General features: G+C 33.8%; 1 protein-coding gene across 6 annotated transcripts in view; it reads right to left on the bottom strand.

Moving 5' to 3' along the window:
• The window catches only part of ECT2 (epithelial cell transforming 2), a 70,652-nt gene that overhangs the window by 39,925 nt on the left and 16,329 nt on the right, over nt 1–14,398 (bottom strand). For 3 of the 6 annotated variants that reach the window (XM_057306605.1, XM_057306606.1, XM_057306608.1), the window contains 7 exons: nt 13,564–13,637; nt 12,733–12,863; nt 12,475–12,590; nt 12,176–12,238; nt 10,728–10,863; nt 6,470–6,606; nt 655–774 (listed from right to left, as the gene is read on the bottom strand). In XM_057306605.1, coding sequence (XP_057162588.1) covers nt 655–774; nt 6,470–6,606; nt 10,728–10,863; nt 12,176–12,238; nt 12,475–12,590; nt 12,733–12,863; nt 13,564–13,637 — 777 coding nt within the window. Of the gene's footprint in view, nt 1–654; nt 775–6,469; nt 6,607–10,640; nt 10,864–12,175; nt 12,239–12,474; nt 12,591–12,732; nt 12,864–13,563; nt 13,638–14,398 lie in introns of all 6 variants that reach the window. The other 3 variants (XM_048214995.2, XM_057306607.1, XM_057306604.1) reach the window with 1 other exon arrangement.

Genomic DNA, 14,398 nt, shown 5'->3' with positions numbered 1-14,398 from the left:
ATTCTTTAATTCAGATTGATCTTTTTATTGGAATATGGACTAAACATTAATATGGACTGTTCTGAGGAGAAAACTGATCAATTTTGCTCAAGCATCTCATAGGAAAAGTAAGAGGAAATAAAGCTTAACTACTTGCAAGAGTTCAGCTAAACCTGCCCCAAAATTACTTAACTATGAGAGACTGACACCTGTAAATCATGAACCCTTCATCAAAGGAAAAATCCTTAAAAAGATAGCATTGTCTTATGTTGTTTTTTTATTTATCTGACCAGAAATAGAGAAATGAACAAAATGGTCTCTAAGTCTCTTCCAGCTTCACAGTTTTTCAAACAATCCAAAGCAAAACAAAACGTACGACCTGAGAGGAACATTAGGAAAATAAGAAAATTAGCACTAGCAACCACATGTCTCTATAGAAAAGACTTGATATGGTTTAATTCCTTATTTTCAGAATTAATAAAAAAATAAAAAACCAGGCAAACAACAAATTAATAAGGCATAAGAGCAAAGGGACATAAATGATTCAAAGGAATAAATAAGGGAATAAGAAGTTTTAGGTACAAAACTCATTTAGCCAATCAATAGGAGCTGAAAAAAACATTAAATAAACACAATCCAAAAAGAATTCCTACCAACCTAACATATAAAATTTACCTTTATTTTTGTGTGCACATCAAAGATATCAGGGATACTACCAAAAATAGTCTTAATCTCTTCTGGTGCAAGGATAGGCCCACCACGTTGTCCTTCCTCTTCCAATGGTACTTGAAATAACTAAAAGTTAAAAAAAAAAAAAAAAAAAAAGACTAGTTTAGATAGATTGTGGGAAAAGGAAAAAAAAGCAAACATATAAACAGTGATAAGAGAGATGTTGAGGGATGCCTGAGTGGCTCAGTCTGTTGGGCGTCTGCCTTCAGCTGAAGTCATGATTCCACGGTCCTGGGATAGAGCCCCACATCAGGCTCCTTGCTGAGCAAGGAGTCTGCTTCTCTTTCTGCCTTTCCTCCCCACCCACCAACCCCACGGCTTATGCTCGCTCTCCCTCTCTCTCATTCTCTCTCTTGCAAATAAATAAATGAAACCTTAAAAAAAAGAGAGAGAGAGGAGATGTTGATGGAAAAAAAAAGTAATTAAAAAAATACTTCTCCCTAAATTTGAGAACTTTTTCCTTATAACATTTTCTATTTTATCCTATTTATTTACGCAACTGTGTGTATACATACTCTTATAATAAAATGTTGTTAGAATCTAATAAAAGTTTACCACACAGTACTACAAGTCATTAAAATTATTAGAATACACGAGTAATTTGTATTTTCTATTCAAGTTACTAAGGAAGACAATAAGCAGTTATTTCCAGACATACACTTAATATAAGTACTAAATGTCTTAACATAGTAGCATAGAAACTTGGTTTAGGAGAAAGAGACTGGATTGCAAACTAGAAGACTGTTTATGTCTACATTGCTACTTGTAGCAATCTAAAAAAATAAAAGGAAAAAACCTAGAATACATGAATTTAGCAAGGTCACAGGTCGCAAACAGATGTGTATGTTCTCTCTCCCTCTCTCACACACACAGATCACATTCCTATATACCAGTAATGTACAAGTGGAAACCAAAATTCAAAAAGCAGTTCAATTACAATAAAAAATTAAAATTAGTATAAGTATAATAAAATATGTACATGATGTTTATAGAAAGCTGATGAAAGAAATCAAAGACCTAAATAAATGAAGACATGGATCGAAAGATTCAACACAGAAGGAAATGTCCATTCTTCCCCAAATTGATTTATGGATTTAACCCAATGGCAATCAAAACTCCAGGACTTTTTATAGTCAAAGAAAACCTAATTCTAAAAATTAAATGTAAAGGCAGAGGAACATGTTAGTATAAAGCTGCAGTATTCAAGACTGTGATATTGGTGAATGGAAAAACATACAAGATAAATAGAATAGAAAAATGTCCACAAACCAACACACACAAAGATGACCAAGTAATTTTTGACAGATTCAATGGTGGAAGGCTAGCCATCCAACAAATGGTACTAAAACATCATTTGCCCTAGGCAAAAAAATAAACTAAAAATGGATCGCAGACCTAAGCAAAAAACCTAAAACTATGAAACACTTAGAAGAAAACATTAGAGAAAATCTTGTAATTTAGGCTTAGGGTAAGAGCTGTTAAATATGAAATCAAAAGCATGAACTATAAAAGAAAAAAACTTGAAAATAAATTAGACTTCATGAAAATTTAAAAGTTTTCAGCCCAGAATAAAAAGACATGCTAAAGACAAGGGAAAAACATTTGCAACTCACATATCTGACAAAGGACTAGTATTCAAAATATACAAAGAATTCTCAAAACTCAGGAAGGAAACAACTCAATTAAAAATGGGCAAAATCTTGAGCAGTTATCTCAACAAAAAAAGATACACAGAATAGATGTTCAACATCATTAATCATTACAGAAATGAAAACTAAGGCCACAATAAGATACCATTACATACTCATCTGTATGGCTAAAATAAAAAGTACTGATAATATCAAAACTTGTTGGGATGTGAGCAACCGAACTCCTACACATTGCTGGTGGAAATGCAAAATTGTATAACCCCTCTGGAAAAGGGTCTGACAGTTTCTTATAAAGTTCAACATTACTTATCATTTACTTATTATTACTTATCATTACTCAAGAGCAATGAAAATTTATATTCACATAAAACCTATACACAAATGTTGGTAACACTCTTTTTATAATCACCCAAACTGTAAACAACCCAAATGTCCTTTAAGGAGTCACCAAATAAAACTGTGGTATACCATTCAGCGATAAAAAGGATCAAACTATTCACACAGACAGCAAGTTAGAAGAACCTCAAAGGCTAAAAAATGCTAGTCCCAACAGGTTATATTAATTGTAATCCCATTCATAGGACATTCTCAAAAAAGACAAAAGTACAGTGATGAAGAAATCAGTGGTTACCAGGAGTTGCAATGAGGAAAGGGTGTGACTTATAAAGGAATAGAAGTACCAGGAGTTTTTTGGGGGATGGAAATGTTCTGTATTCTGATTGTAGTAGAGGCTACACAAATTTTGTGTGTTAAAATTCACAGAATTGTACAAATTTCACTGTACGATAATTTAAAAAGTAAAATTTTAAAAAGCCAATTGACGATTCAAACTAAAAATAGTAATGTATTGTTGGGGTCTTAATATATGTGAACGTAAAATGAATGCCAATAGTGCAAAGGGGAAGAGAAGATGAAGAAAGAAAAAAAAAAAGAAAAGGAGAGAGAGAAAAGGAAAATACATTACAAATAGTAAAGAACTACATGAAGTTTATGAATTGTTACTAGATTTAAGAACTACAATTCTGTAAGTTTATTTATCCAAAATATTTACATGTACATATAAATACATATTATAAACAAATATATTTTTCAGGCCTTCCATTTCTGCAATAATAAATGAACCTTACCTGCTAAAAACAACTAAAAATACCGAAGAAAGAAAGAAAAAAAACAAACATGGCTACATGCATATAGTTTGTGCGCCTACATGTATACGATAGAACTATAAGGGTAATGAGATAAGCACAGAATTCCAAATGCTGATTGACTTCTGAGGGAAGGGAAAGGATTAGGATCGGGGAAAAAAACACAACAGAGGTTTCGAAGATATTTGTAATCATTTATAAACACTCCTTTACCTAGTCAGCATTTAATTAAAAATCCTAAACAGAAATATTCAGACAAACAAAATACATCAAGGTTCATTAAAAACTCCCAACAGTCTTAAGACATGTTAAACTATCCAAAAGCAGTTCTCCTGTGCTTGCTTTAATCCTTATATAAAATTAGACAGCCAAAAACTTCTGATTCTATCTTTCCAACATTTCTCAAATTTATCCTCTTTTCATTTTCACTGATACTATCCTAAGAGGTTCAGGTCCTTAAAATCTCTAACCAAGACTGCTGAAATCACCTTCAAATTGGTCTTGCCTCCACAATTTTCCTTCTTCAATACTTCCTTCAAAGTGAACCAAGTTATCTTTCTAAAATCCAAGTCAGATATCATCTTTCCCTTCCCCTCAAAAATTCTTCTCTAGATTACAGATGACCCAAAGGCCTTCTCTGGTCTGGCATTGGCAGCCTTACCTCCAATCTCACTATATCCATACCCCACCCCCACCCTAGTCTCTTTAACTCACCCTAAACTCGAATGTCCCTACACTCGTCATAATACCTTGAATGATAAATATCGTCAATTGTCTGTAGTGTTTGCACAATCTCAAATACACTCCCTACCCATATTCTTTGCATGTACTAATCATACTCATACTTTAAAATTCACTTCAGGAGAGCCTGGGTGGCTCAATCAGTTAAGCATCCAACTCTTGGTCTCAGCTCACATCATGATCTCAGGGTTGTGGGATCGAGCCCTGCTGGGCTCAGCACAGAGTCTGACTGAGATTCTCTCCTTCTCCCTCCCCCCTGACGCATGTGCACACTCACTCACTCTCTCTCTAAATAAATAAATCTTTAAAAATAAATAAATAAAATTCACTTCAATTTTTATCTTCTTTATGATGCTTTTTCCAATGTTCAATCCATTGAAACTTCCAGCCCAACACTTTCTCTAAGCTGGAAGAGTAAAACTCTCACCACACAAGTCTCCAAATACCTTATCTAAACCTCCCTCATGATGCTCATAACCTTCCATTTGGTATTATAATTAAATATGTATGTTTTATCTCCTCTTCCAGTCTAAGTTCCTTTAAAACAGGAATCCTCTTTAACACCTGGCACAATAATCTATATTAACAGGCACCCACATATTACATAAAATAAATAAAGAGGCTTCTGGATATTTATTTAATTTGGGGGCTAAATTAAGTTTTTCCAAATCCAATTTCAAAAAAAAGGAAAACATCGGTCCTAAAATAAAGTTTGAAGAGAACATCATTATGAATTTAAGGCCACAATCTTTTCAATAAAATCTTGGGTGAGTTTATAGTAAGCAGAGTGGTATGAAACTATCTACAGTCTATAATTCTAAAGGCTTTTTTTTAAGGCATTTTAGTGAATTTAATTGATATGCAAAGTAGAATTCTGAAACTCCAGTGCATTTACCATGGCTTGAAAGGATTTACATTTCTGGGTAACAAATGCTACCAAAGTACATGAACAGTATATGCCAAGGGGATTTTCTGCTACTCAACTACATTTTGGCTGACTACAAAAACTTCAACAAGAAACTCATCTAGGATGATTTCCCTTGAGGAAGAAGAGCAAAGCTGACTTAAAACAAGTAAAGTTTAATACAGCAGAGGGCCTCATAAACCCTTGACTACTGCTAAACAAATTAACTGTGAAGAATAACCTCTCCATCAATACCAAGAAAGAAGTCTTTCCATTTCTTATCCACGCATTTTATCAATGGCACAAGCAACTAAAGGCTATTATACTGAACACTAATGAGTTATATTAAGAATTCAAATAGAGGTCAGTTAAAAATTAACCCCAATCAGAAACTATTATTTTTCTATTCAAAGACAAGCTTGATGGTATCAACTTTATTTTCCTGACAATCTCCTTCATTACCTAAAACAAATCTATTCCCTCTTTCTGCAGATGCCAAAATAATGTTCTAATATTGTCTTTCAGAACCTTGAATTCCAGTTTATTCTTAATATCTTCTTCAAACTCATCCTTTAAGGACCCATTAGAATTCTTTCTTTTTTTTTTTTTTAAAGATTTTATTTATTTATTCATGAGAGAGAGAGAGAGAGAGCGAGAGCCAGAGGCAGAGGGAGAAGTAGGCTCCCCAAGGAGCAGGGAGCCCAATGGGGTACTCGATCCCAGGATCATGACCTGAGCTGAAGGCAGACACTTAACCATTTGAGCCGCCCAGGCGCCCCAGAATTCTTTTTTTTTTAGCACTAACTTCCTAGTACATTTTAATGAAAGCAATGATTTAACATTTATGACTAAACACTGCACACTTAAAGAAACTTGACACATGAAAGGATGACCAAAAAAATTACATCCATATTGTTATGCTTCAAGTGATTGCTTTTCACATATATACAATACTAAATAAAGCAATGACTCCTAGAATGCACATTTTCAGAAAAAGTTACCTACCATATCCACATATAAATATAAATGCAGTATCGTGACAGGGAACCTGCAAAGTTCTATATTGAATAAAACCTGGTCCCCTCTAAGATCATCTACTGAGGATCCTTCTCTTTTCAGTCACTATAAAAAAGGTGCTATTTCTGTATGAATAAAAGCTATTATTACAGTATGGCATTTCCCTAATAGCAGCTATTTGTCATACATTTTCATTTTTATGTTCAAATTCTATGCTTATATAATTTTCTTATAAGAAATAGCATCTCCTAGATTTTTTAGTTAGGAACACTGGAACAGGGATCATTTTGCAACCAAACTTTTACCTGAATAATTGTAGCCAATATATTTACATAATTACTTTCAGTCTGATAAAGTTCTTTTGCAACTTGCCACCTGGCTGACTGCTTCAAAGGAACCGGAGTGGAATTTTTAGAAGACTTAGTACAAGACTTTGGTGTTTCTAAAAGGTAAAAAGGAAGAAAGATTTAATGAAAACCAGATATAAGTGCCAGAAATTGTGCATATTTAACAACAAAAACGGGGAAGGATATCCACGCTTAGAAATATACCCATCTACATTTTCATTAAAGTAAAATTTCCTCATAGGATAAGACCAGAAAGAAATAATGATTAAAAGTATCAATGACTCCAAATTGACAGACATTATACTAAATAACTGGCAGGTACTCTTCAAAATTGTCAAGGTCATTAAAAACAAAGAAAGTTGAGGAACTATTCCAGATTAGAAGAGACTAGAGAGAGATAACAACATATGATTCTGGATTGGACCCTAGAGCAGAAAAAACTTTTTTCTTTTCCTAAAAAGGGTATTAGCTAAACAACCGATAAAAATTAAGAGTCGGTCATACTATTAATGTCAATTTCCTAATTACAATACCTATACTGTAGTGGTACAAGAAATGTCCCTCTATTTTGGGAAATATACATTTAAGTATTTAGAAGAAAAGGCACATCATATCTGCAACTTAGTCTCAAACAGTACAGATATAAAAAAATACGTGTGCATATAGAAAGAGAGGGAGAATGAATGAATGCTAAAGCAAACATGGTAGAATATTTCCATTTGGGAATTCTGAGTAGAGTACTGGAATCTCTACTATTTTTGTAGCTTTTTGCAATCTGAAATTATTTCAAACTAAAGAGGTCAAATAATAAAATGAAAAGCAACTAAAACTATTTAAGTTAAAGGACAAAAAGGTAATGATTACATAGTAACAGAAAACTTACCACATATATAGAGGAACCTTCCTCAACAAAACCCAACCTCAACTGCAAATTCTATTAGTTTTTAACATAATATAAAACATCCAGTCCAACACAAAGTGGGAGGACACATTGATATACTTTATATGTATTTCAAAAAAATGAAATTTCGTAAAAGTTTAAGATATACTTTCTTACTATAGATATGGTTAAAGTACTTTGATGTAATGTACAGAATCTCCTAATGGCAAATTTTAAAATAGGTAAACAAATGTATATCATACAATGACATGAAAAAAACAATATATAGACCCAGTATATCAGTTTTACTCAAAGATAATTTTAAATATTATTAAAACAATGATGTATACTATGAAGCTCTGAATGCTTTTTAAAGCTAACAGACCAAAGATATTCCCACTTGCCGTATGTTATTTCAGACTACTCTCCAGACCCAAGAACTTCTGCCATTACATTTGTCAAGAGAAAAAAATCTGACATACATTGATTCAATTTAATTATTGTGTTTACATAGTGATCTACAAACTGGGGATTCTATACAGAGTACCTAATATATTAGCATAGTTGTCATGTCTATTTTCTTTAGTGATTCATTTTCTTCTCCTATCCCCTAAACTGCATATTCAAGTTTCAGTCCTTTGATACGATCAGCTTTTACCATCCTATGCCCAGTATGTCCATCACAATTACGGAACCAATAAATTCTCAGACCTATGTATCTAATCATAATCCTTCCATCCAAGCACCAAGTTCAATTTTTCTAAATACCCACTGGACATTTGTACCTCAATTTAACCTGGATGTTCTCTAAAACTACACTATTTTCCTCAAAAGTACAGACATCCTATTTTCGCCAAGGTAACATTACTTCTATTTTAATATTCTGCTGTCATCTCTTATTCCCTTCCTGTCACTCCATTCCATCAGTATCTCCACAGTGCTTCCTACTTTTCTTTCCAACCATTAGCAACCCTGGTTCAGGGTTTTATCACCTTGTGGCCCAAGCCACTGTAGATTACTTCATGGTCTGGCCATCTCAGAACTGCCTTCCTTTTAAGCATTCTTCAGAATAATCCACTACAAATTACCTACTCAACCAATTACTCTACTGCTCAACAGTTTCTAAAGTTCCTTGTTGATGACAATATGCAGTTCAGACATACCAGTCTGATTTGAAAGTCCTCTAATATTAGGGCCCAATTAACCTTTCCAATTGAATTATTACTCCTCTAAACTCCAAGCAAACTGACCTATTCACTATCCCTTAAAATGCGAATTAATATAGCAGCATTCTTGCTCCTCTCATTTCTCAACTCCACCTCAGTTTTCTGGGCCTTCTATAAATTGACACTCAACTCCTTCTATGAATATTTAGTAAGTACCTACTCTGTACTAGGCATTGAGAACAAAGCAAAGGATTAGACAAGGCTCTTGTTCTCTTAAAGCTTACATTCTGGTGAAATAAAAAATAAAATTTCTAACAGTGATAACTATTACTGAAGACAACAACAGGTAATGGGTTAATGAGAAGTGCTGGAACAGGGACCTAACTTTGCAGAAAACCAAATAAAATTTCTTTAAGGCAAAGAGGGCAAGTATAAAGTTCCTGAGGTGTAAATGTAGTGGAAATATCCAAAGAATAACAGAGATAGTGGGACTGAAGCTTAGAGTATTATAGAAAAGCATGATATCGTCATATGAGGTTGGACATAGATGAGAAAGGATCACATAGGAACTTGAAAGCTATGGTAATACAAAGCCACTGAATGACTTCAAGCACAGGACTGGCATGATCAAATTTATATGTATTTTAGAGACCTAAGTGCTGCATATAGAAAGGCAAAAATGGGGGCACCTGGCTGACTCAGTTGGAGGAGCATGTGACTCTTAATCTCAGGGTTGTGAGTTCAATCCCCACATTGGGTGTAGAGATTTCTTAAATAAATAAACTTAAAAAAAGAGGCAAAAATGAATATAGAGAAACCATTTAGGAGACCAACATAATCATCTAAGAGAGACCCATTTTATAGGAAAGGCTGATAAAGGAAGGGTGGCAAAGGAATAGAGTTGAGAATGGTAGAATCGAAATCAAGAGTTCTAATTTGATTATGTTAGGTTTAAGATATGTATTAGACATGTACAAATAGGTATTAAGTAGGCAGTTGGACAGGCAAGAAGACACATTGGGGAGTCAACAGCATATGAATGTTTTTTAAAGCATTGGAATTAAATGAAACCACTTAGGGAGAATACAATAGAGAAGAAATGACTCAGGAATAACATTCAACAGTTAGAGCTGGAGAAGTTAGGCAAAGGAGAATGAGAAATGAGGTACAAAATCTAAGAGAAAAAACTATCTCCAGGAAGAAATAGCTATTCATGTGTTATATGCTGCTGACTCCATAAAAACTGTCAGTCTTGGGGCACCTGGGTGGCTCAGTTGGTTAAGTGTCTGACTTCAGCTCAGTTCATGATCTCAGGGTCCTGGGATGGAGCCCGTATCAGGCTCCAGGCTCAGCAGGGAGTCTGCTTGTCCCTCTGCCCCTCCCCTGGCTCGGGCACTCTTGCTCTCTTTCTCTCTCTCAAATAAATACATAAAATCTTAAAAAAAAAATAACTGTCAGTCTCCTCAGCAAGAGCAATTTCATGCAGTAGGGACTTAAGTTCAATTGGAGTGAGTTGAGAAGACAATGAGAAGCAAGGAAATGACACAACGGATCAAGGTAATTCTTTGAAGAGTACTCATGTAAAAGGAAAAAGAGAAATGGAATAATAAGTAGAGAGTGTCATGTCGAGAGGTTTTGATTGTTTCTTAAATCTAAAAAACACATTTGTGTGCAGATTAAAAAACAAAAATAGAAGGAAAAATTGATGATCAAGAGGGAAGAGTTAATTGTAGGGCCTTCCTATATCACTGGAGAACAAACGGAGCGCATCCCACTGATTTCATCGTACCTATTTTCTCCATAATTCATGTGACACCTTCTGTGATCTTGTTTTGCCAATGTCAAGAATTTGCACTTTGAACAGCTAATAAAATATAGATACGCGAATAAAATATAGAAAGCACTTAGCATACAGTAAGCAATCATTAAATGGAAGCATTTTATGTGGCTTTTCTCCTCACCTAGAACAAAGGTAGTAAAAGGCAGAACCTTTCATATTCACTGTGGTAGTGATTTATCTATATTCTAATAATTATTCCACTCCACTAAATTTTAATGATCAATTTTTTTAAATGTGAATTACCTCCATAGTTAATGCTAGACTCTGGTGTGTTGGAGATATCTAGGAGTGACCCTATAGAAAGGGAATGTTCAGCTGACGGGCGCTTACGGGGAGGAAAAGGTGACATGTCTGTCTCTCTTGAAAGCTGAGCAAGTGTCTCTTTTAAACGACGTCTTTTGCGATTGCTGTTTGGGGTATTTAGAGAAAGCAGTGACACTGATTTCTTGAGCTCAGGAGTATTAGCCTGCAATCAAAAGCACAAAAGCTCAGTTTTACTTCCTTGGTTCTATACTGAGACAGGAACAGAAGAAAAATATATTTACAAGTCTGACAAAATCTGGATTTTGCACAATAATTTTACAACTACACACTCTGCCAGGTAATTCGAAAGATTCATAAAACAATAGTCAAGGGACAACTGTAATTGCCTAACCCCAAGCACCCCGTTCTGTTTCTTCACAGCTCTATCACCATTACGTATTCATCTGTAAGCTTGTTTACTGTCTAGTCCCCTGTTAGGCCATAAACTCCGGGGGGCAGGGACCATTCATAGTTTGTTCACTGTATCCTTAGCATTTAGCACAGTGCTTGGACATACTGCTCTCCAATATTTGCCAAATAACACTTGACTTTAAAAGCTCTCTTGAAATTTTAAGCAGTTTTTAAACTTTATGGTTAAGAACCTTACACTAAGAACAGGAGTCAGAAGATAAGACAATACAGTACCTATCTAGATTTTATAGTAATACAATAAATCTGCATCTCATCTTCAATATTCCATTCAAATTCAATCTCCAACTAAAGAAAATCTTCCTTTAAAGCCTGCCTCTATAGCTTTATGCCATGTTTTGTTGAATGATACCACTCTTCACCAGTCTAGCGTGAAAGCTACATTTTCCTTGCCTAATGACATCTCTCCTCTTAATATTCTTCAATGGCTCCCAATACTTACCAAGTTCTTAAAAAGATTTTAAAAACTCCTTGATTCTACCTAAATCATAAGCTTTATTTGTTGGCCTTCTTTCCCACACTCTTTTCTGAAGCCATACTAAACTACTTGCTATTTCAATGTACTTTCAAGCTTCACACCATCTCCCGAACCTGCTGTCTAACTTGAATGTCCTTACCTAGGTTAGCCTAGTAAGTTGGCTCAACATTTATTTGCTTTTCAGACCTGCCTGAGTCTCTCAGAACGAGGCTAGTTAAAACAATTACTCAACTATAGCACATATTCTGCACTATAGTTGCTTGTATATCTATCTTTCCCTTAAGCTTTTAAGTTTCTAAAGATAAGAATGTTATTGTTCATAATGGTATCACGAAGAAGTAGCACAGAACGACATATATTAGATTAAAATAATTCTACTGCATTGAATAGTTTTATTTAAATCTACATAAACTATTACTCAATAACTAATTGTTCAATTATTCTCAAACTCTTAAGCATGACGTAAAAGATGACTGGTATGCCAATCATACCACACTTTTTGGACAGAAGTGTTATCTTTATACAATCAAATGCACAAAACAAATGACTAATGGACAAAAAAGCATACCTTTTCATATAAATACATAGTTTCTCCAGCTCGGGCATCCATTTGAATGCTTCCCCAGAACCACTAAGAGAAAAAAAATTTTAATTAAGAATTTATCTTATCAGAGAAGCGATTAGCAATATTTTAAAAAAAACAATCTTGGGGCTTCTAGCTGACTCAGTCGGTAGAGCATGCAACTCTTAATTTTGGGGTCGTTAGTTAGCCGCGCATTGGGTGTGGAGCCTACTTAAAAAAATAAAATAAAATAAAAATAAAACTATCTGAAAAAAAAAAGCCAATCTTATTCTAGAACTACTTGCCTCCTGCTTGACAACATAAAGTTTCTTCGAAGGTTCAAATGGAAGTTCTTTTACTACATTCTCTTCAACTACAAGGTGAGTGCATCTTTCATCTCCAACGGGGAAACAGTTACCTCCTAAAAAGAAATGCATGCAAGCATAAATAAACCAAACTATCTCTCTCCAAACCTGAATTTTTTTAAGAGGCTTATTAGCCAGGAGATGATTAAGCAAGAGTGGGGAAAAGAAATATAACTTTTAAATTATAGTAAATTCTACCTTGCATTTTAGTCATTTCTTCCATATTGGTTTTTTCTTCATCCGAAAATCCCAAGAAACTTAAAATGCAATCTTGAAATGGAGGAACTTTAAATTCATTTCTAAAGTCATCAACTGATGCAAAGAAATCCCTAAAAACAAAATATACTCTTTTAAAACCAGCTTAAATTCAGTAAGTATATCAATTTATAAATCTATAATAATGCCCAAGGTTTTCAGTATAATCCATTTATTGAAAATATTTTATACGTAGTCTTGAAATGTTCACAAAAACATCAGTTAAAAAAAAAAAATTGATGTGTCCTCAGTCAGCCCGGAAGTAACTTCTAACAAAATTTGATCACAAGTAGTCTTTACAAGATTCAAATCCTTACTCCGGACATGAAATTTTCTACGTATTCCAGGGGTTCTTTAGTTTCATAAAACACTAAGTCATGATGAAGTAGAATAGCAAGGATTTATGAAGTTGGAAAGCTTAACAGGTTATGAATTGCAATCACCACTTAGAATGTAACCAGACAAACACAGTGAAAAAAATGTAACAATCTAAATATCCAGATGCATTAAACTTTTACCTAATAGTTTTCTGTTAATGATCAAAATTATTTCACAAGGTAAAGTCTGAAGATATCACAGATGTCTTTCAATTTTCAATTTTTTATAATTTTTTTTTTTATAACTTTGCCCCTCCTAGACTTTATTCCTTAGGCTACCCAAAGACTAAATTTATTTTGTCTATACTATCTATGAATTTAGGGTTTGGGGCACATGGGTTTATATTCATAACATACTTAATTCAAATAATGACCTACTGAATTTCTAAACACTCACTGTTCATTCCGCCTTTCCCAAGCTTTATAAATCCATTCTGATTTCATAATTGGAGTGCCCAGGCTCACAGCAATCTAAAAATATAAACATTAATTACAATAAATTTTCACCTTAAATAACTGCATTCATGGAATTTCTAAGCAATTTTATACATACTATTTTTTGCAGTTTTAGATCATTATTCATCTGCTTTATGACAAAATATAAAGAAAAATTAACAGAAAAACTGTATTTCATTCATACAAGTTAGGTTAAAATAATTTAGAACAAGTTCCATGATGTCCAAACCATTTCCTTATTTTAAGTAAACATAACTCTGAAGCTAAGTTCATCTTTATTTTACTATATTTCTATTTCTCCTTTCTCCATGTTTACTTCCTTGGAAGTACTGACCCCCAAGACAGGAGTACAGAAGAAATTACCTGATTAAGTCATGAAAAACTAGACATGAATTGGAAAGCATACCTCCCAGGAATTTAACATTACCCCCAAATTACCATTTGTTACATAAATACACTGATGGAGGGTGGGAACAAAGTGATAAATTCTTCCTAAAATATTCAAGTGCAATCTTAAACTAAGATTTTAATTCTAATAAAAGTAGTTTCTCCTGTTGTTTTATAGTTTTCATTAGCTAAATCTTAGAACCATTTTACAAGAACATAGTTTTGCTCTTACTTAGACCATTTAGACAAGAGTGAAATATCTGCTCAACACTTCCCAACCCCCTTATTCACCAATGCTTATAGTAAACTTTGCTAATATTAATCAACTGCCTGAACTGTCACCCATCTACCAACTTCCACAATCCTACTCATTCACAAATCCTACTTAT

Source organism: Ursus arctos, unplaced genomic scaffold (genome assembly GCF_023065955.2).
Source record: "Ursus arctos isolate Adak ecotype North America unplaced genomic scaffold, UrsArc2.0 scaffold_4, whole genome shotgun sequence".
Classification (NCBI taxonomy): domain Eukaryota; kingdom Metazoa; phylum Chordata; class Mammalia; order Carnivora; family Ursidae; genus Ursus; species Ursus arctos.
Note: the sequence above shows the minus strand (reverse complement) of the source record. Positions and strands in the feature narration are given on the sequence as shown.